General features: G+C 41.9%; 1 protein-coding gene across 11 annotated transcripts in view; it reads left to right on the top strand.

Annotated features, from left to right (window-relative positions):
• The window catches only part of EXOC6 (exocyst complex component 6), a 94,052-nt gene extending 79,847 nt beyond the window's left edge, over positions 1 to 14,205 (top strand). For 6 of the 11 annotated variants that reach the window (XM_071812002.1, XM_065843367.2, XM_065843363.2 and 3 more), the window contains 2 exons: positions 12,036 to 12,148; positions 13,082 to 14,205. In XM_071812002.1, coding sequence (XP_071668103.1) covers positions 12,036 to 12,148; positions 13,082 to 13,214 — 246 coding nt within the window. In that variant the 3' untranslated portion in view covers positions 13,215 to 14,205. Of the gene's footprint in view, positions 1 to 12,035; positions 12,153 to 12,586; positions 12,599 to 13,081 lie in introns of those variants that run through there. The other 5 variants (XM_065843362.2, XM_071812003.1, XM_065843366.2 and 2 more) reach the window with 2 other exon arrangements.
• Positions 14,206 to 14,783: the final 578 nt, after the last annotated feature.

The following is a 14,783-nucleotide window of genomic DNA, read 5'->3' as shown; positions in this document are numbered from 1 at the left end:
TTGCTAAACCAAGTTGTCTAGACAAGAAAAACAAAAGACAAATACCAGGATGTTATACTGGCTGTAATATTTGCTAAAACGTTTTTAGAGTCACTTGATAGATACAAATTTGGAAGTAAATGTCTTGTAGTAGCTGAAGAAGAAAGTGAAGGTTGTGCAGGAAAAGAATATAAAACTTCTGTCTAGTGATTTTTTGCTTTGCTTTTAACTTGTCTATATTTACATTCCTGAGCTACTGATTGTGGAATTCCTTGTCCAGTGGTTCCCAGGTCTAGTATAGCTTTCCCTAAGGGATGTAACTTCATCTGCTATGAAGGGTGGTTGTGCAGCCATACCCTGAATGCTCTGCTTTGGAAGAAATAACTCTCTGTTTACAGTAAACTCATGATGAGCACATCTGTAAGTGTCTGTGCCTTATGGATTGTATTGGAGTTTTGTTTCTGGATGCAAACAAAATGGTGCTGGTCTCTGCCTATTATGTCTTAGGTTTCAGTGGCTTTCCATGTATTCTAACTCAGCATCCAAGATCAGCTGCGATATTTTATGAGACAGTTGCTATATTTGTATATGCTTCCTGCAAAGGTTTTCCAGAGAGATGCCTTTTGTATAAAATACTAAGGGCTTTGATGGCCGCCTAAGAGAAAAATGTGCAGCACTAAGACTGTGATTTTTTAAAAATTTTAGATCTGCAGCTTTTTGAGGTCCACACAAACCTTAAAAATAAACCAAACCCAAAAGTTACAGATCAAAAAAATAATTAAACTCTTGTGTTGAAACAAACTATTTTCCTCTATCTGCTGTACAACCGCAGGTTACCTCAGTGGAGATGATGTGTTTCATAGTGCGTACTTGAGATCGTGGACCTCTGTGAAGACCAAATGCTGGAAATTCAAAACATGCTCATAAAGCTTATAGGCCTGATGTATGTCTTCCTATTAGGGTAGATGCCTCAATCTCTGCAACAATGTAATTTCACTGTTTTTCTTAGATGTAATTTCTTCTAGTGTTTTGCTCCTAGTCAGAATATGACAATAACTGAAAAGCTAGGAGAAGGAAATATCGCGTTTTACCACTGAATTGCTAATTCCCAGTGTTGAGGGTGGTGGTTCCTTGGTCAGTTCTGTGAACTGCAGCTTCATACAAAGAGCTGAAGTCTTTGCCTCTGTGCACACAAGGCTGATGCCGTGGAGCTCTGCCTTGCTTACTTGTCTTCCCATAAGCATCAGTTTACATTCACATGCCAGGGCTGTGTATCTAAAACTCCTTCCTTCAACCCTAGAAGTAATCTGACTGAAATTTAAACTTGGCGTTGTAATTATACTTCTGCAGACCACTATGGATGTTTAGTTCTAAGGTATAGAAGCTTGACTGTATAGACTAGGTGTGTGTGTATACAAGGACAGTTTGGATTAGTTAGTTCAAAACAGCATTTGTCAAGTAATGGCTTTTCATGGTATAGTATATATACTGACCTCTGGTGAGACTGTAGGCATGCAGAGTTACTCACATAGGTGCTGCTAAATATTATATATGACAGATGGGACAAGAGTGTTCAGTTCCGGAACACAGTATAGAAGTTGAAGTGAACATGTTTTGTGTTCAAATTTTATTCTAGTTACACCAAGTTAAATCATTTTTAATTAGTCTCACTTTCTCTAAACCAGAGTCATGCTATTTATGGCATTATTTTGTAGATGAGCAAATAGTTTAAAGCAAGCCTGTTCTAAGTCTCGTGCAGTTGAAAACAACTCCTTATAGAAAGTGTAAGTTTAAATAAACTAAACTGTAAAAAATGCCTCTTCAGTTAATAATGGTTTGGGTAAATTTCAGTGTTTAAGTACTACAGGCAAACCTGCAGTTTGAAAAGAAAAATTAAAAAAATATATATACGAGAATGACATCTTAAATTTAATTGTGCTATATTAAGTGCTTCATGATTTTAACAACTGAAATTGCATTTTCAAAGTCTCGTTCAGGTCAGAGGCAAATGTCCTGTTTCGCAGGGTTGCACTTGTCACCCCTGTGTGCAGTTTGAGCGTGTAGGCCTCTGCGTCAGAAGCTCAAAAACAAAAAAAATTGTGAATGACCTAACCATTGCATAATACACAATTTTTAATCCACACAAATATTACCATTGACATAGTTTTATGCTTTGTCAAAAGGGACTTCGTGTACGGGCTAACGGGCTTGACGGGAGCAATTTGGCCCGAGCCCGTGCCCTCTGGCGCTTGACTGTCTGCCAGGTTCCTGCTTTTCAAACTCTTCCCTGTTTCTAGACTCAAAAGATGGTTCTTTTTCTACTAGTCCAGCTTATTCTTTAATGATGGAGAAGAACACATTTCATAATAAACATTTGTACTGTAATTAAACAAATCTTATTTGAACCAGTATTACTTGTTGCTAGATTGTGTATTGCATAGGGCCTAAGTGTTTATATTTGCCTCAGTGCCTATTTTTCAGGGACTATCTTCAGAAGTTGCACCTTGGGCTGCTTGAAGTTTTAATGGGATTTGTAAAATTTCTATATTGTGTTTTTCTGGTCATGGTATGAGCAAAAAGCTTCTTCCTGTGGCTTGAGCAGCAAGTGTTTTGTAGGCAGGCCTAAGTTCATTTGAAGTGCCAAAGAATAAAAAACGTATTTGGGCTTGTTCACAGAGATTACGAGACCAGGCATCTCTCGGAGTATATGTCAAGGTCCAGATTTTGGGAAAGAATTCTGCCCTTTCAGAGAATTTAGGTTATAAAGGATTTACTTGAACAAAAGTAACTTCTGAGTTTTTTTAGCATAGCAACAATTCCCAGTGGTTCAGCTGTCGTAAGCTCTGAGCTTATACATGATATGCTTACAAATGTGTTAAAGATTGTATCCCAACATTCAAGATAGTGACAGATAAGATTTCCACTTATAAATTTGAGACAGATGGACACATTTAAATATGAAACTATTTCATTCTCACGAACATTTAAATATCCCAAATTTAGGCACAATTTCTAAATGCATAGTACTTAAAAAAAAAAAAAAGAGGCACGTTTAAATGCAGTGGCTTAAAAACTGAGAGACACTGCCTTTCTAACACAGACTATCCTTCCTTTGAAAATCGGGGGCTCAGTTTTCAAAGCATTGCCTAGGAATTTAGCCTGCGACCCCCATTGACACTAATGGGAATTGCATAGCTAAATCCCCATAACATCACTTTGAAAATGCATTTGTTTTACCAATCCAGAAAAAGAATAGCATAAACTATAGGGAGACATTCACAGATCGAGAGATCGATTTACACTTTGAAACACAAGACCAATGTGTGTTATTCCAGTTATGTGATCAGTGGGGGGGATTTTAAAAATCACCACATTCACAAAATAAGTCACCAGGAGTAAATAAAACAAAATATTTTGGCAAGTGGCAGGCAGACTTGCTAACCAGTCTAACAAGATATTTGTCAGCAGTGACAAACACCAACTGATTAAGAGATAATTGCATTTGGTTGCTACAGTTAGCAAACTCTTGGGTTTTTTTCCTTGTAAGCTGGACTTAGATATCTGTATTTTAAATACTTCTGTTGTTCCTTTGCAACCGCGAAATGTTTCGAGTGAACAAGATTTACTTGTCTTTGTCCAGCTCTGATTCTAGTCCTTCACGTTTTAGTTCCAATCTAGTAAGTGTTTTCATGGTGTGCATGCTTTAATAAACAGGGAGATAACATTTGGTGAACTAATGGGGGTGTTATCTTCATGTTCATGCATTTTTTTGTTTTTTTTTTTTTTAATTTGTTGGACATAAGCTTATACCTGTGTAACATATATTCATGTGTACTTGTGCGTGAAACATAAACAGAGACTAAAAACAAAGTGTTGTTGTTATGTAGTTGCGTTACTGCAGTGCCAATTCGTCCCAGTCACGGACCATGGCCCCATTACGGTGGGTAGAGTATAAGTAAATGTTTTAACAAAGGGAAGACAGTGTTGCCCGAGAGTTTGCAAACTGAGGAGATTATAGCTCCACTGGAAGATTCACGTTATGTCAGAAATTATGAAACAAAAATTATTCTGATTGACAGGCTTCCTCTTCAGTCCTCAAACCCCTTTGTCCTTCTGCATAAAAGGTGTGTTTAGGTACAGTGTGAGCTCCTTGGAATGGTAACTATTAAGGAGTGGGACATTTGTGAGTGGCTGACTTTTCTGTGTTTAAAATGAAAAAGTCCACTTTGGAGGTTTTTAGCTCCGAATCCTCATACCAATAGTACTAATTGAAATATTAATATATTTACTGTTCCTTTATCTTGATGACTTAAATTATACATAGCTAACAACAGTCACGGGGCTTTTTTTCTAGGTCAAAAACCACGTATCCTCAAGGAAAAAATGCAATGTTATTTCTGTATTCTCTCCTAAGAAAATATTTGGCATAGCTTGCCGTTGTATATGCTTGGCACCGTTCATTTCCCAGAAGAGTTCACCAGTTTTCTAAGCTTTGGGATTTTTTTAATTAAAGAGGTCAAAATCCATTATATCTAAATTTCAAAGAATTTACCAATTAGCTGTAGTCTGCGAGGCCCAGCAGGTGGCTTTTATACTATTAAAGGGAGATTGTTTCCATATCTGATCAAAGCAAAAACAAAACAAAGGAAAATATAGAATATTTTGCTGTGTACACAGTGTGAACCACATGCTGGGTAAATTATAGGTGAAAACTGTATGTGAGAGACTGTTCAGTTGTACCACTTCAGGAAAAAAATTATGTATATTTTCACACTGTTCCCCACGAGGATTTTAATGGTAATGTCTTAAATCTGTTTAGATTACTGATTAGCTGAGAAGATTAGATGGCTTGCTATTTCCTAAAATGAATATTCTATCATTTTCTTGCTTAAAAATAAAAGTAAAGATGCACAATTAAGTAGATTAATGAATTTGCTAAAAGTAAAATCAGAAAAAGCTGAGCATGCTGGAATGTCAAAAAAGTTCCAATTTGCACTTTTCAATGAATCTAAAACTGCCCGATTTTTACCTACTTAAAAGAATGTTTGTGACCTTTTGACCCTTTTGTTATCCCTTACTCAGAAAGGCCTTTATTCTGTAAGGCTTAGGTATAAAAAAATAAAAAGAGCGTTAATGGCATAACAGTCCTTTCTGATCACCCTGTGTAAGATGTTTATGCAAAGTGTCAATAGAAGCAATTGGCCTAACAGTGTGACAACCTGCTTTGCTTGGAAATGGGCTAATCTCCTGTTTGGGTTACCCAGAGGTCAGGTAAGGATTTCTTTTTTTTCACTCCCCGTAGTGTGTGGATACATAACCCGCAAACACTACAGGGCAGAAATCAGAAGCAACCGAGCTCAAGAGGGCCACAAAGCATTTTCTTTTTAATCTTGCTTTTTTTTTCTCTTTTCCTGATTTTTTTCCCTGTGCTTTCTTTTAATTTTTTGCTTCCTGATGCCATCCCAGACAATCTGCTTGGGCATCCAACATGTAACGATGACAGGGACTCTACCAATATCATTATCTGCTACTTCACTTTGTTGTGTTGTTTTGTTTTGTTTTGTTGGTGGTGGTTGTGTTTGGGGGGTTTTGTGTGTGGCTTTTTTTGGTTTTGTTTTGTTTTAAACAGGCATCATCCCACTCTTTTTTTTTTTTTGAAGTTCACGTGGAAACCTACTTTAAATCCGAGTTGTTGAGGGCAGCCCCTGTTGCCCTGTCACAGCAGGCTGGAGCTCAATGGGGCTCAGGCAAGCATAGCGGCCGTGCGATGGGCCTTGGCGGGCTGCACGCTGGGAGCTCCTGCCGCTCTGAATCAGCTTCTGTCTGTTTTTATAACTGCCTTTTTCTTCCCTGTTAATTATGCCCCAAGGCTGTGGAAAGACAGCATTTATCTGTTTCAACAGACTAAGCAGCAAGTGTTCTGACATGTTTATCAGGCAAATTGTACCTGACAAAAGGTAATTACACATGCAATCAAGTCCAGAAGTAACTGGGTGATTAGGGGTTAATAAACTGTTTAGCATAGGGAATATTCAGCTTGTGAGCAAGGAGAGTGGGCCAGAAGGACATAACTAACAGTGATATCTGAAAAAAATACTTCTCTTTTGATGGAATATTTGACTTTACAGAAAGGTAAGCAGGATATTAAGTGTAGGACTCCTCTTTTTTTTCTCCAGCTCCTGAATCTCTGTGAGATAGTACAATAGTACAACCAAAGATATTTGCTGATGCTCTTGCTACATCAGAAGAGATAACAGCACCATTCCAGCTCGTGCTGAGCTACCTTGATAATTTATACTTAGGATTTTGTAGTGTAACCAACACAATTGGTGTTGTCTAATGGATAGTGCCCCTATTTCCTTGTCTCCTCCTTCTGTCCCGTTTTCTGGGTTGACTCTGCACATAGCTAGTTCCCAAAGTTACATTCTCTTCCAAGATTATTCCTGACAGTTGCCCAAAAGTAAAAAGGAAAGGGCATCCGTATGATATTTGAGGATGTGACAAGAGGTTCAAACACCATTGAAAGGGCCGGATGGTCGATTCCAGCAGTTCCCAGTGCACAAAATTCTCACGTAATTACAAGATGGCCTAAATACAGAACCACGGCTGAGCTGCTTGGGACTTTAGGTAATACAAGACAAAGCTTTACTGAGCATTGATTACCAGTAATTTCTATCGTGGCCATATCACCTAGATACTGGGAAAATGCAAGAGTACTGACATGGGAGAATAGGTGCCAAGTGCCCTACTTGAAACCAGAATTCTGTCCCTAAAATCTTTAGAACTTTTTTTCAACATAGCAACAATATTGTAATGTTTTGTGTTAATCAAACCCATTAGCTATCAAGATCTTAAAGTAACAACAACAACAGATTGTATCTTACAATAAAAATGCTATGTTTAAAATTAAAGTCGTCTAGTTCAAAATAGCAGCATTATTTCTATAATGTAAAAGGTCAATATAGGCTTTTATATTCTATATAAACACCTTTTTTTTTTCCCAAGTGGTGCTTATTTTGAGCAGAAAAACCTGATGTTAGACATAAAAGGCATTTAGAAAATACAGACACATGAACAAAAAAATTAGAAAATCAAAGTATTGCATGGCATAATTTAAAATGCAAATGTATAACAGCAGCCAGTGGCTTAAGTTATCTATGTAGACATATATGTGAGTAATAATATTATGGTTTGAGAAAGCAACACTGTTTCATATACAGTTAAAGGAGCATGATGCTCTCTGATCATCACCCTGATGGTTCCAAGATGTTGGATAAAGGTTCCCCTTCTATTACACCTTTAGAAGAGGCAAATCCTCTAAATAAGGCAGAAGTGCATACTCTATCTATCTTGTAAGTGTAAGTAAGTAGACAGTCTATTTGACACTCTAACTGGTATACTAGAAAGGATAAGAGGATAAAGCTTGCTCCTTTTTTTTTTGCCTTTTTGTTTTCGCAAAGATTCAGACACACAGGTCCACACACTGCTCCGCAAGTTCTTGCTACTCAATAGGGCTTCCCTTGCTGCTAGGGAAGCATATTCTGCTTTGTTATAAAAGTCTCATGTATAGCATTTCCTGTCTTAGCTTATTCTTATTTTTCATGGTTGTTACATGATAATGAGAGTACAACAGCGCCATTGTTCTTAAAGTACTTATAACTAGTTTATTAGGTGCTTCACGGTGTTTCAGCTCCATGATAAGGTGGTTCTGACAGAGCACCCTTGGGTGGCTCCTTAGGTGGGTCCGCGCTGCCTCCAGACTCTGGACAGTCACAGGAGAGATTGCTTTGCTGACCGCTTGGAGGTGACCCACTATGCAGGTTAACTTTGGAAAGTGTGGACCATTTCTTGCTGGGCAATCCATCTCATTTTCAGTTATTCTCGCCATAACAGTGATGGTTCTAGTGGATACAATAGTTTCTTTAATCTGACCTTTAATTAGTTGATTCCAGTTGCCACAATAAGAACTACTGTGACAAAACCAGCGAATTCTCCTGCACTTCATGCTTCACAATTGAGAAGCTGAGCTCACCTGAACTTAAATCCCCTAAATGTTTGTTGGTTTTTGCTTGCCTTTTTTTTTTTTTTTTTAATTGTAGCTGATATTCTTTGGCAAAACTAATGCTTTTATGATCAGACTTGCCCTTGATACAATTTTTCTTTTTCCACATTAGTAGTAATCATGGTCTTTAAAACTGCAGAGATTTGCAACCGTCTTTTATTTCAGTGGAATTTAACATATCCTATGTGTTACATCTCTGTGGTATGAGTCATATCAGCATATCAAGCCAAATCTATCAAGTATTTCCATTATCTCTTCATTTTGACTACCATGTAACATTACCAAAGGCTGTGGTTTTGCACACACCTAGTCCCTGTCACACTATAAAATCATTTTAATATGCATCTATTGTAAGTGAAAAAACAGCAAAAAGGTAGGGATAAAGTTGGATTTTTATTTCTCTATGGAAGTTGGCCAAGTTTTCGTTATTAATTCCATGTAGCTATCTGTTTGCATCAGCTAAAAAAATACTTTTTGCATCTTCATGTTCTTCTCTTATTTTCAATAATCTTTATGTATAAATTTCAATATAACTTTATGCTTTACTAGAATAAAAATCTTCTATTAAAGGATCGGGTAGGGCAGTGCTTCATTATCAGCTTTCTCTTTCCAAGAGTATGTTCAAATCACATGAAGTAGCCCAAATATCTTTCTGCATCTTTGAATGGATGGGCAGTTGAAGCAGACTGTAAGGTTGATACCTCTGCAGCATGGCTGGAGGAGTGAAGGTGAATTCGGAGTTGTGCTCGAGAGAAGCTTTGTATGGGTGGATTGAAGTTGTTTTCCACACACGTGTGATTGTCCTGGGATGAGCAGCTCATTTCTGCTAGACGATCCTTCCTCTCATTGGCTGCTCTCCAGCCTGTTCCCCTCACAAAGCGCCGGCATTGACTGTACATCCGCCAAGTGCCAAGTCAGATGCAGGTGATATGAATGGCCAGGACACAGATCCAAAGAGCTGCACACCAGGCAGCTCTTGCCCACCCACAGCATACAGTACGTGCTGTCAAAGCCCATTACGTACAGCAATATGTCACAGTGCAGAACTGCAGCTGTGAGAGGGGCACAATGCATAATTGAGCACAGCAGCAGCCCGGTCTCCAGCAGTGTCTGCAGCTCCCTGTTGTGCTTACACCAGCAGCAGGGCATGTTTGTGACACTGCAGCCCCTGAACATGTATACAGAGGAGGGAAGGGAGCTATGATTGAGTGACATGTGTCATCTGATTGCACGTTCCTGGTCCTTTGTGTTACCTGCCACATGTCATGACAACTGCTGTAACTTAGGAGATTTATTAGCATGAGGCTGGTTATGTGCAGCATCTTTGACCAAGTGTGGAGCAAGGAAGAGGCTCTGGGTACATCCCCCTGGCCAGTAGTGTCTCTCAGGGTCTTCACTCTTCAGAGCCACAACTGTCTTGGATTGCACAGAATATGCTTGATGTTCTCTTGGGACACTGTTTTACCTCGTGTTGAAAAGCAACAGACTCCATGGTCTTTTTAGGGTTCTACGTGCCTACCTGTGTTTGGTCAGGTGACAGATGAGGTGTGATCTTCCAGCCTGGCTGTCACTATCACTGAGATGTCCCAGAGCAATGACACAATCAGACGGTTGTTTCGGGCACTGGAAGTATGGTATGAAAATTGCTCATGTGATATTGGCAGCAAAGTTTCTTTGAACTTGTCAGCGCTATAATTGTAACAGTCATCGATGCCTTTGGGCTGCACATTGCTAACAGAGTACAGAGCTTCAGGACTGTTTAGGATTTACACAGAATCTTCAATTTCAGTGTTACAATAGAGATAACAAATAAAATCTTTCAACTTTGATTTACTGAGCACAACTGTTGCAGGACCATTGGCATGGTCCTTTCTAAAGGACTGTCTCCCATGTGGAGCCCATGACAAGTGGCATTGTAATTAGTAGTAATTTATTAATACATTCTGTTTGCTTCTCTGTAACAGAGAGGGAACGTGAAGTCATCCGGATTATATAGTTTCGGTTCCTGTAGTTGTCAGCTTTATCCTCTCAGCTTGTGTTTTGCATCTGCTTGTCCTATCTTTCCATTCTTTTGATCATGCTTTTGAATTTACAGCCTCTGAGGACTGGGTACTACCAAGTGTTGTGACACAGGTAATAATAAATGATGAGTAATGTGCAGCAGCAACTGACACTGTGGGTTTCACAAATGCCACTAATTCCTGAGTTATCAGAGCCTTCCCAAGTCTGTCTGCTTAGTGACTAAAGGGATGTTCTCTTCAGCTCAGCAGGAAAACTGGTGTCCATCCTGAGAAAGCGCCTTGTGAGAAAGAACCATTTGCATTTGACCTTGACAGCTATCATGGATATGTAGTCAGCAGAGAATGAAGTCAGCTCCTTGTTTTTTATACACCTTTTACCCATATGAGATAGTTAAATGTAAAATCTAGATGTCACTGAGGTCTGTAGTGGTCCCTGGAGCACTTTGAAACAATGAAGTTGTTCACGAAGCAGTAACTGTGTCAGAGGTCTGTTATGAAGCCAGGAAATGTTACTACATATTCATAAAAGAGTATACTATAAATATAGAAGGAATAATTACTTAGAAAATTATTTATTTGAATTAGACACTTTATTTGGAAATTATATAAGGAGGGGTAGGAATTGGAAAAATTTGGAGGAGAGACACATAAATTTGAAGCTGTGAAGACCAGATGTTTGCTTTTATTTTGTAATTAAGTTGGTATTATTGTTTTGAGGATGAACATTACTGGAGACCTGTGATGTTTTGTCAGACTGGGAAGTTCACGTAAGGCAAGGCTCTCAGAGGTGCAGCCCTTTGCTTAGTGTGGTCTGAGAAGTGAGCACCCACTGCAGCTCTGCCTGCGGGAGCAGGGGCTGCTGCTGTTGTGCCCTGGCTGCGCCAGCTCTGGTCTGGCCTAGTAGAAGCAAATGTTTAAAGTGAACTTGGTTCTTCATTTAAATAGTAAAATGGTACAACTTGCAGTAGTCTGTTATGTTTCTTAGTGTGGTTTTGTTACAGAAAATCCTGTTCCACCCCACCATTCCAGCATTACTGATGTAGCAAGGACCCCAGGCAAGCCAGGGCTGTAGGTTATGCTGAGGACCCAGTTCAGGGGAGCAGCTACCGGCACCGCGAGCCAGGCCAAAGCATTGCTAATGGTTCCCCGCACTTATTTGAAGAGTGTGTTTGGCTAACACAGGGCAGCCTGAGAACAAGCCCGCGTCAGCCTGCAGCAGCAGGATAAGGCCAGCCGTCAGACGTGGGGAGAAGCTGGGGGTGCCTCATTGTTGACGTCAATGGGAGTGGGGCCCACCAGCTCCAAAGCAGGGTTGCTGGTGCCCTGGCCCCAGGCAGCCTGGGCAGGGTGCCCGGCGGCACCAGGCCTGCACCCCGTGATGGTAGAGGGGGAATTAGGTGTTGATGTCTGTGAGGGTAGGGCCTGCTGGAGGTTTAAGCATTGCATCCACTTGTGAAGGCAGTCTGTTTTGTTCAACAGCAGCTCCAAGACTGTGAGTCAAAGGCCTGATTTAGCCAGACACAGGGCTGTGTTTGGAGGCTCTTTGTTCCCCTATTTAAGTGTTTGGGGTTTGTTTGGGCCAGAAGTGTGCCCAGGGCTTGGGGCTGAGTCACAGGGATCAGTCACCATGGAGAGTGCAGCAGGGGTTGTTTAATTCACTTAATTGATACTACCTGAACCTCTGGTTTAAATTTCTGTGAGCAGCAACAGACACGACTATCCTCTTACTGCTCCCCACGGTCAAGCAAGCTCCCGAAATAACAGCGTGAAGCCATTAGCATCCCCTGCTAGGGCCGAACCCGCACAGCCGCCTGCCAGCGCACGGAGCAGGGTGAGAAGGTGATAAAGAAAGCAAAGGGCAGGTGAAGCGGCTGTTGGCTCCTGGCGAGGGGCTGCGGCCGGGCCCGGGCCGGGCGGGTTTCTCTTCCCCGCAGAGCCGCTCCGCGCCCCCTCACCCGCCTCTTTCCCCCCAGCTCCTGGACCTCTTCATGGTGTGGGACTGGTCCACCTACCTGGCTGACTACGGGCAGGCCACCTCCAAATACCTGCGGGTCAATCCAAGCACGGCGCTCACGCTCCTGGAGAAGTAAGTGCGGGGCCCGGGGCGGGAGCTGCCGGCGCGGGGCTGCGAGCGGCGGCGGGCAGGGCCGGGGCCGCAGCGCTCCCAGACCGGCGGCTGCGGAGCGGGGGCCAGAGCCGGGGCCGCTCTCCCGGGAGCGGCGGCGCGTCGCTGCCCCGGTGCCCAGAGCCGCGGGCGGGGCCGCAGCCCCGGTAGCAGGTCCCGGCTGCCTTGTTGCCGCTTTAGGGCAGGGCAACGTGCGGTGTTTCGCCGCGGTAAAGCCAGTGCGGGCGTTTGGGCTGGCCCGGCGGTCGGACTGAGGAAGGCAGAGTCAGGAGGGTGCGTTTCCGCCAGAGCAGCATCAATCTGCTTTAAAAAGCTGCATCAAAGTGTCCTGTGATTTAAAGGCGTTTTCTAACGGTGTTTTCTCTCCTCTCCTGCCCGCGATGAATGTGTATTTTGCAGAGTTCACAGAGGGTATGTATCGCCTGTATTATTACAAAATATTGTTGCTTCAATTCATTTTATTTCCCGAATTTCGTTTTAAATCCATTGATACAGAAGATCAGCAATAACGATATCTGGTAATTTGATGGTGAACAAAAAAAAAACAAAACACATGCCCATTCGCTGAGTCTGAACTTACCACGGAAGCAGATGATACTAATGTGTTTTCTGGTTTGCTTCTCTCCTAACACAATTGGTAGGGCAAGTTTCCTGCTGAAAGATACTTGCTTAATATTTACGGGTGATTTCTGAAGTAATATTATTAAAACGAGTTCCACATTGGAGAATTTTAATTTGAGAACACATAGTTAACAGGGTTTGTAATCTTTCAGTTCTTATTAGCAGGAAGATCAAAAGAGGAACAAAAGTAAACCCGTTTAAATAGTCAGATTTTTTTCCTTTTCAAGTTATGTTTCTAACGTGTTTGTGTTGTTTGCTTTTTTATTTCTCCAGAATGAAAGACTCTAGCAAAAAGAACAACATTTTTGCTCAGTTCAGGAAGAATGATCGTGACAAGCAGAAGTTAATAGAGACCGTAGTAAAGCAACTTAGGAGTTTAGTGAATGGTATGTCTCAGCACACATAGGCCTGTTAAATCGATGGTATCTCATTGCGCTTAGAGGTGTTTAGCCACTGTTTCTACTAAGCAAACAGTGACATCAGTTAGGACAGTCTCTTGACCAAGTAAAGGAAAAAATGCAGTAGATGGCCCGTACAGGGAGTCTTCAGCAAACAATTCTTTGTATGTATTTTTAATGGATCGAATACTATTTTGTATATTGTAAACAAATGGTGAAAAATGAGACTGTACAATAAAAAACAGCTCAATAATGGAACAGCTGAACTGTAAATATCTTATTTAAATATTTGCAGACATGATGTCCAAAATTTTGCTCCGGGTAGTAATTATTTCAGAAATAATCCCTTAGTTGCTGTTTTCTGGATGAATCCTAATTTAATAGTTTTTTTTTAAGCATTCAGATACTTGCATTTCAGATACCGCCTATTGTTTTCTGCATTAAATGTATATTAGCCTTAAAGTGAGTTGACATAATTTTGTATACCAGATTTTGTAGTCTGGAGGTATGAAAAAAATATTTTGATTTTTAGTACCTTTGAAAACTACCTGACAACTGGACTTGATATTCATTTAGCATTAGGGCTTATAGGCTTTGTTCTGCAAAAGGGTTTAATCTTGAGGTTGTGAATATAAATAACCATTCAAGCTCTTTATAATGTGACGTTTTGGTTTGGTTTTGTTCCTCAGGGTTACTGTTTCTAACTGTACTTTTGTAAGATCTCGGGTTCCTTTCCCCAGGTTACAGTAAGGAATAGGTTTGCCACTGTTGGTTTCGTGCCGCATCTGTTTGTCAGTATGCGCTTTCGACCGCCAGACCCATCCCAGCGATTAGCATTTTGTCCCACCGCTGGTCTCTTTGCACTGTCCCTTCCTGGCTATTTTAGACAAAAAGAGAATGTCTAACAAATACAAACCAAATGGAACGTGTAAAAATGATGTACATTTTCGCTGTAATTTTTAAGTTATTGACGGTCTAAATACAGTAATATAAACGTCACCCGTATTCCTGTTTTATTTCACACGCTGGAACGCACCTCAGAGCTGATTTCGTGGAGACCTGTACAGGTCTCGGTTCTTTTACCCGCGCCGCAGGCGGGCAGGGGTCCGGGCGGCCCAGATGGGCGGGTGTGACTTGGGGAGCTGCGGGATCCCCCCGGTTGCCGCCGCAGTTGGGGGCGGCGGGGCCGAGGGCTGGGACGCTCCCTGGTCAGGGGAGCCCGGGATGCGATTCGCAGGCTTCCCCGGACGGGGCAAGGGCTGGCCCGAGGGTACGCCGCGGGGGTCCCGGCGGGGCAGAGCCCGCACCCCACGCCGAGATGCCGCAGTCCCGCGGCGGGGCCGGCCTGGCTGGGGCAGGGGGCGACGGCCGGCAGAGCCGCACCGTCGGGGTTCGCCCCGAGGGGCCGGGCGGGGGGCGGGAGAGGGGAGCTGCCCCGGCCGCGTCTCTGCGCCCCTCTGTCACTTATCCCGCTTCTCCGGCTCCAATCACCGCACTTGGCCGCGTTGCTTAAATATGCAGCGGATACGTCATCTCCGAAGGTGGATCGGGCGTAAGTGCCCAATATCTATATAAAT

This window comes from Patagioenas fasciata, chromosome 8 (genome assembly GCF_037038585.1).
Source record: "Patagioenas fasciata isolate bPatFas1 chromosome 8, bPatFas1.hap1, whole genome shotgun sequence".
Lineage (NCBI taxonomy): Eukaryota > Metazoa > Chordata > Aves > Columbiformes > Columbidae > Patagioenas > Patagioenas fasciata.
Note: the sequence above shows the minus strand (reverse complement) of the source record. Positions and strands in the feature narration are given on the sequence as shown.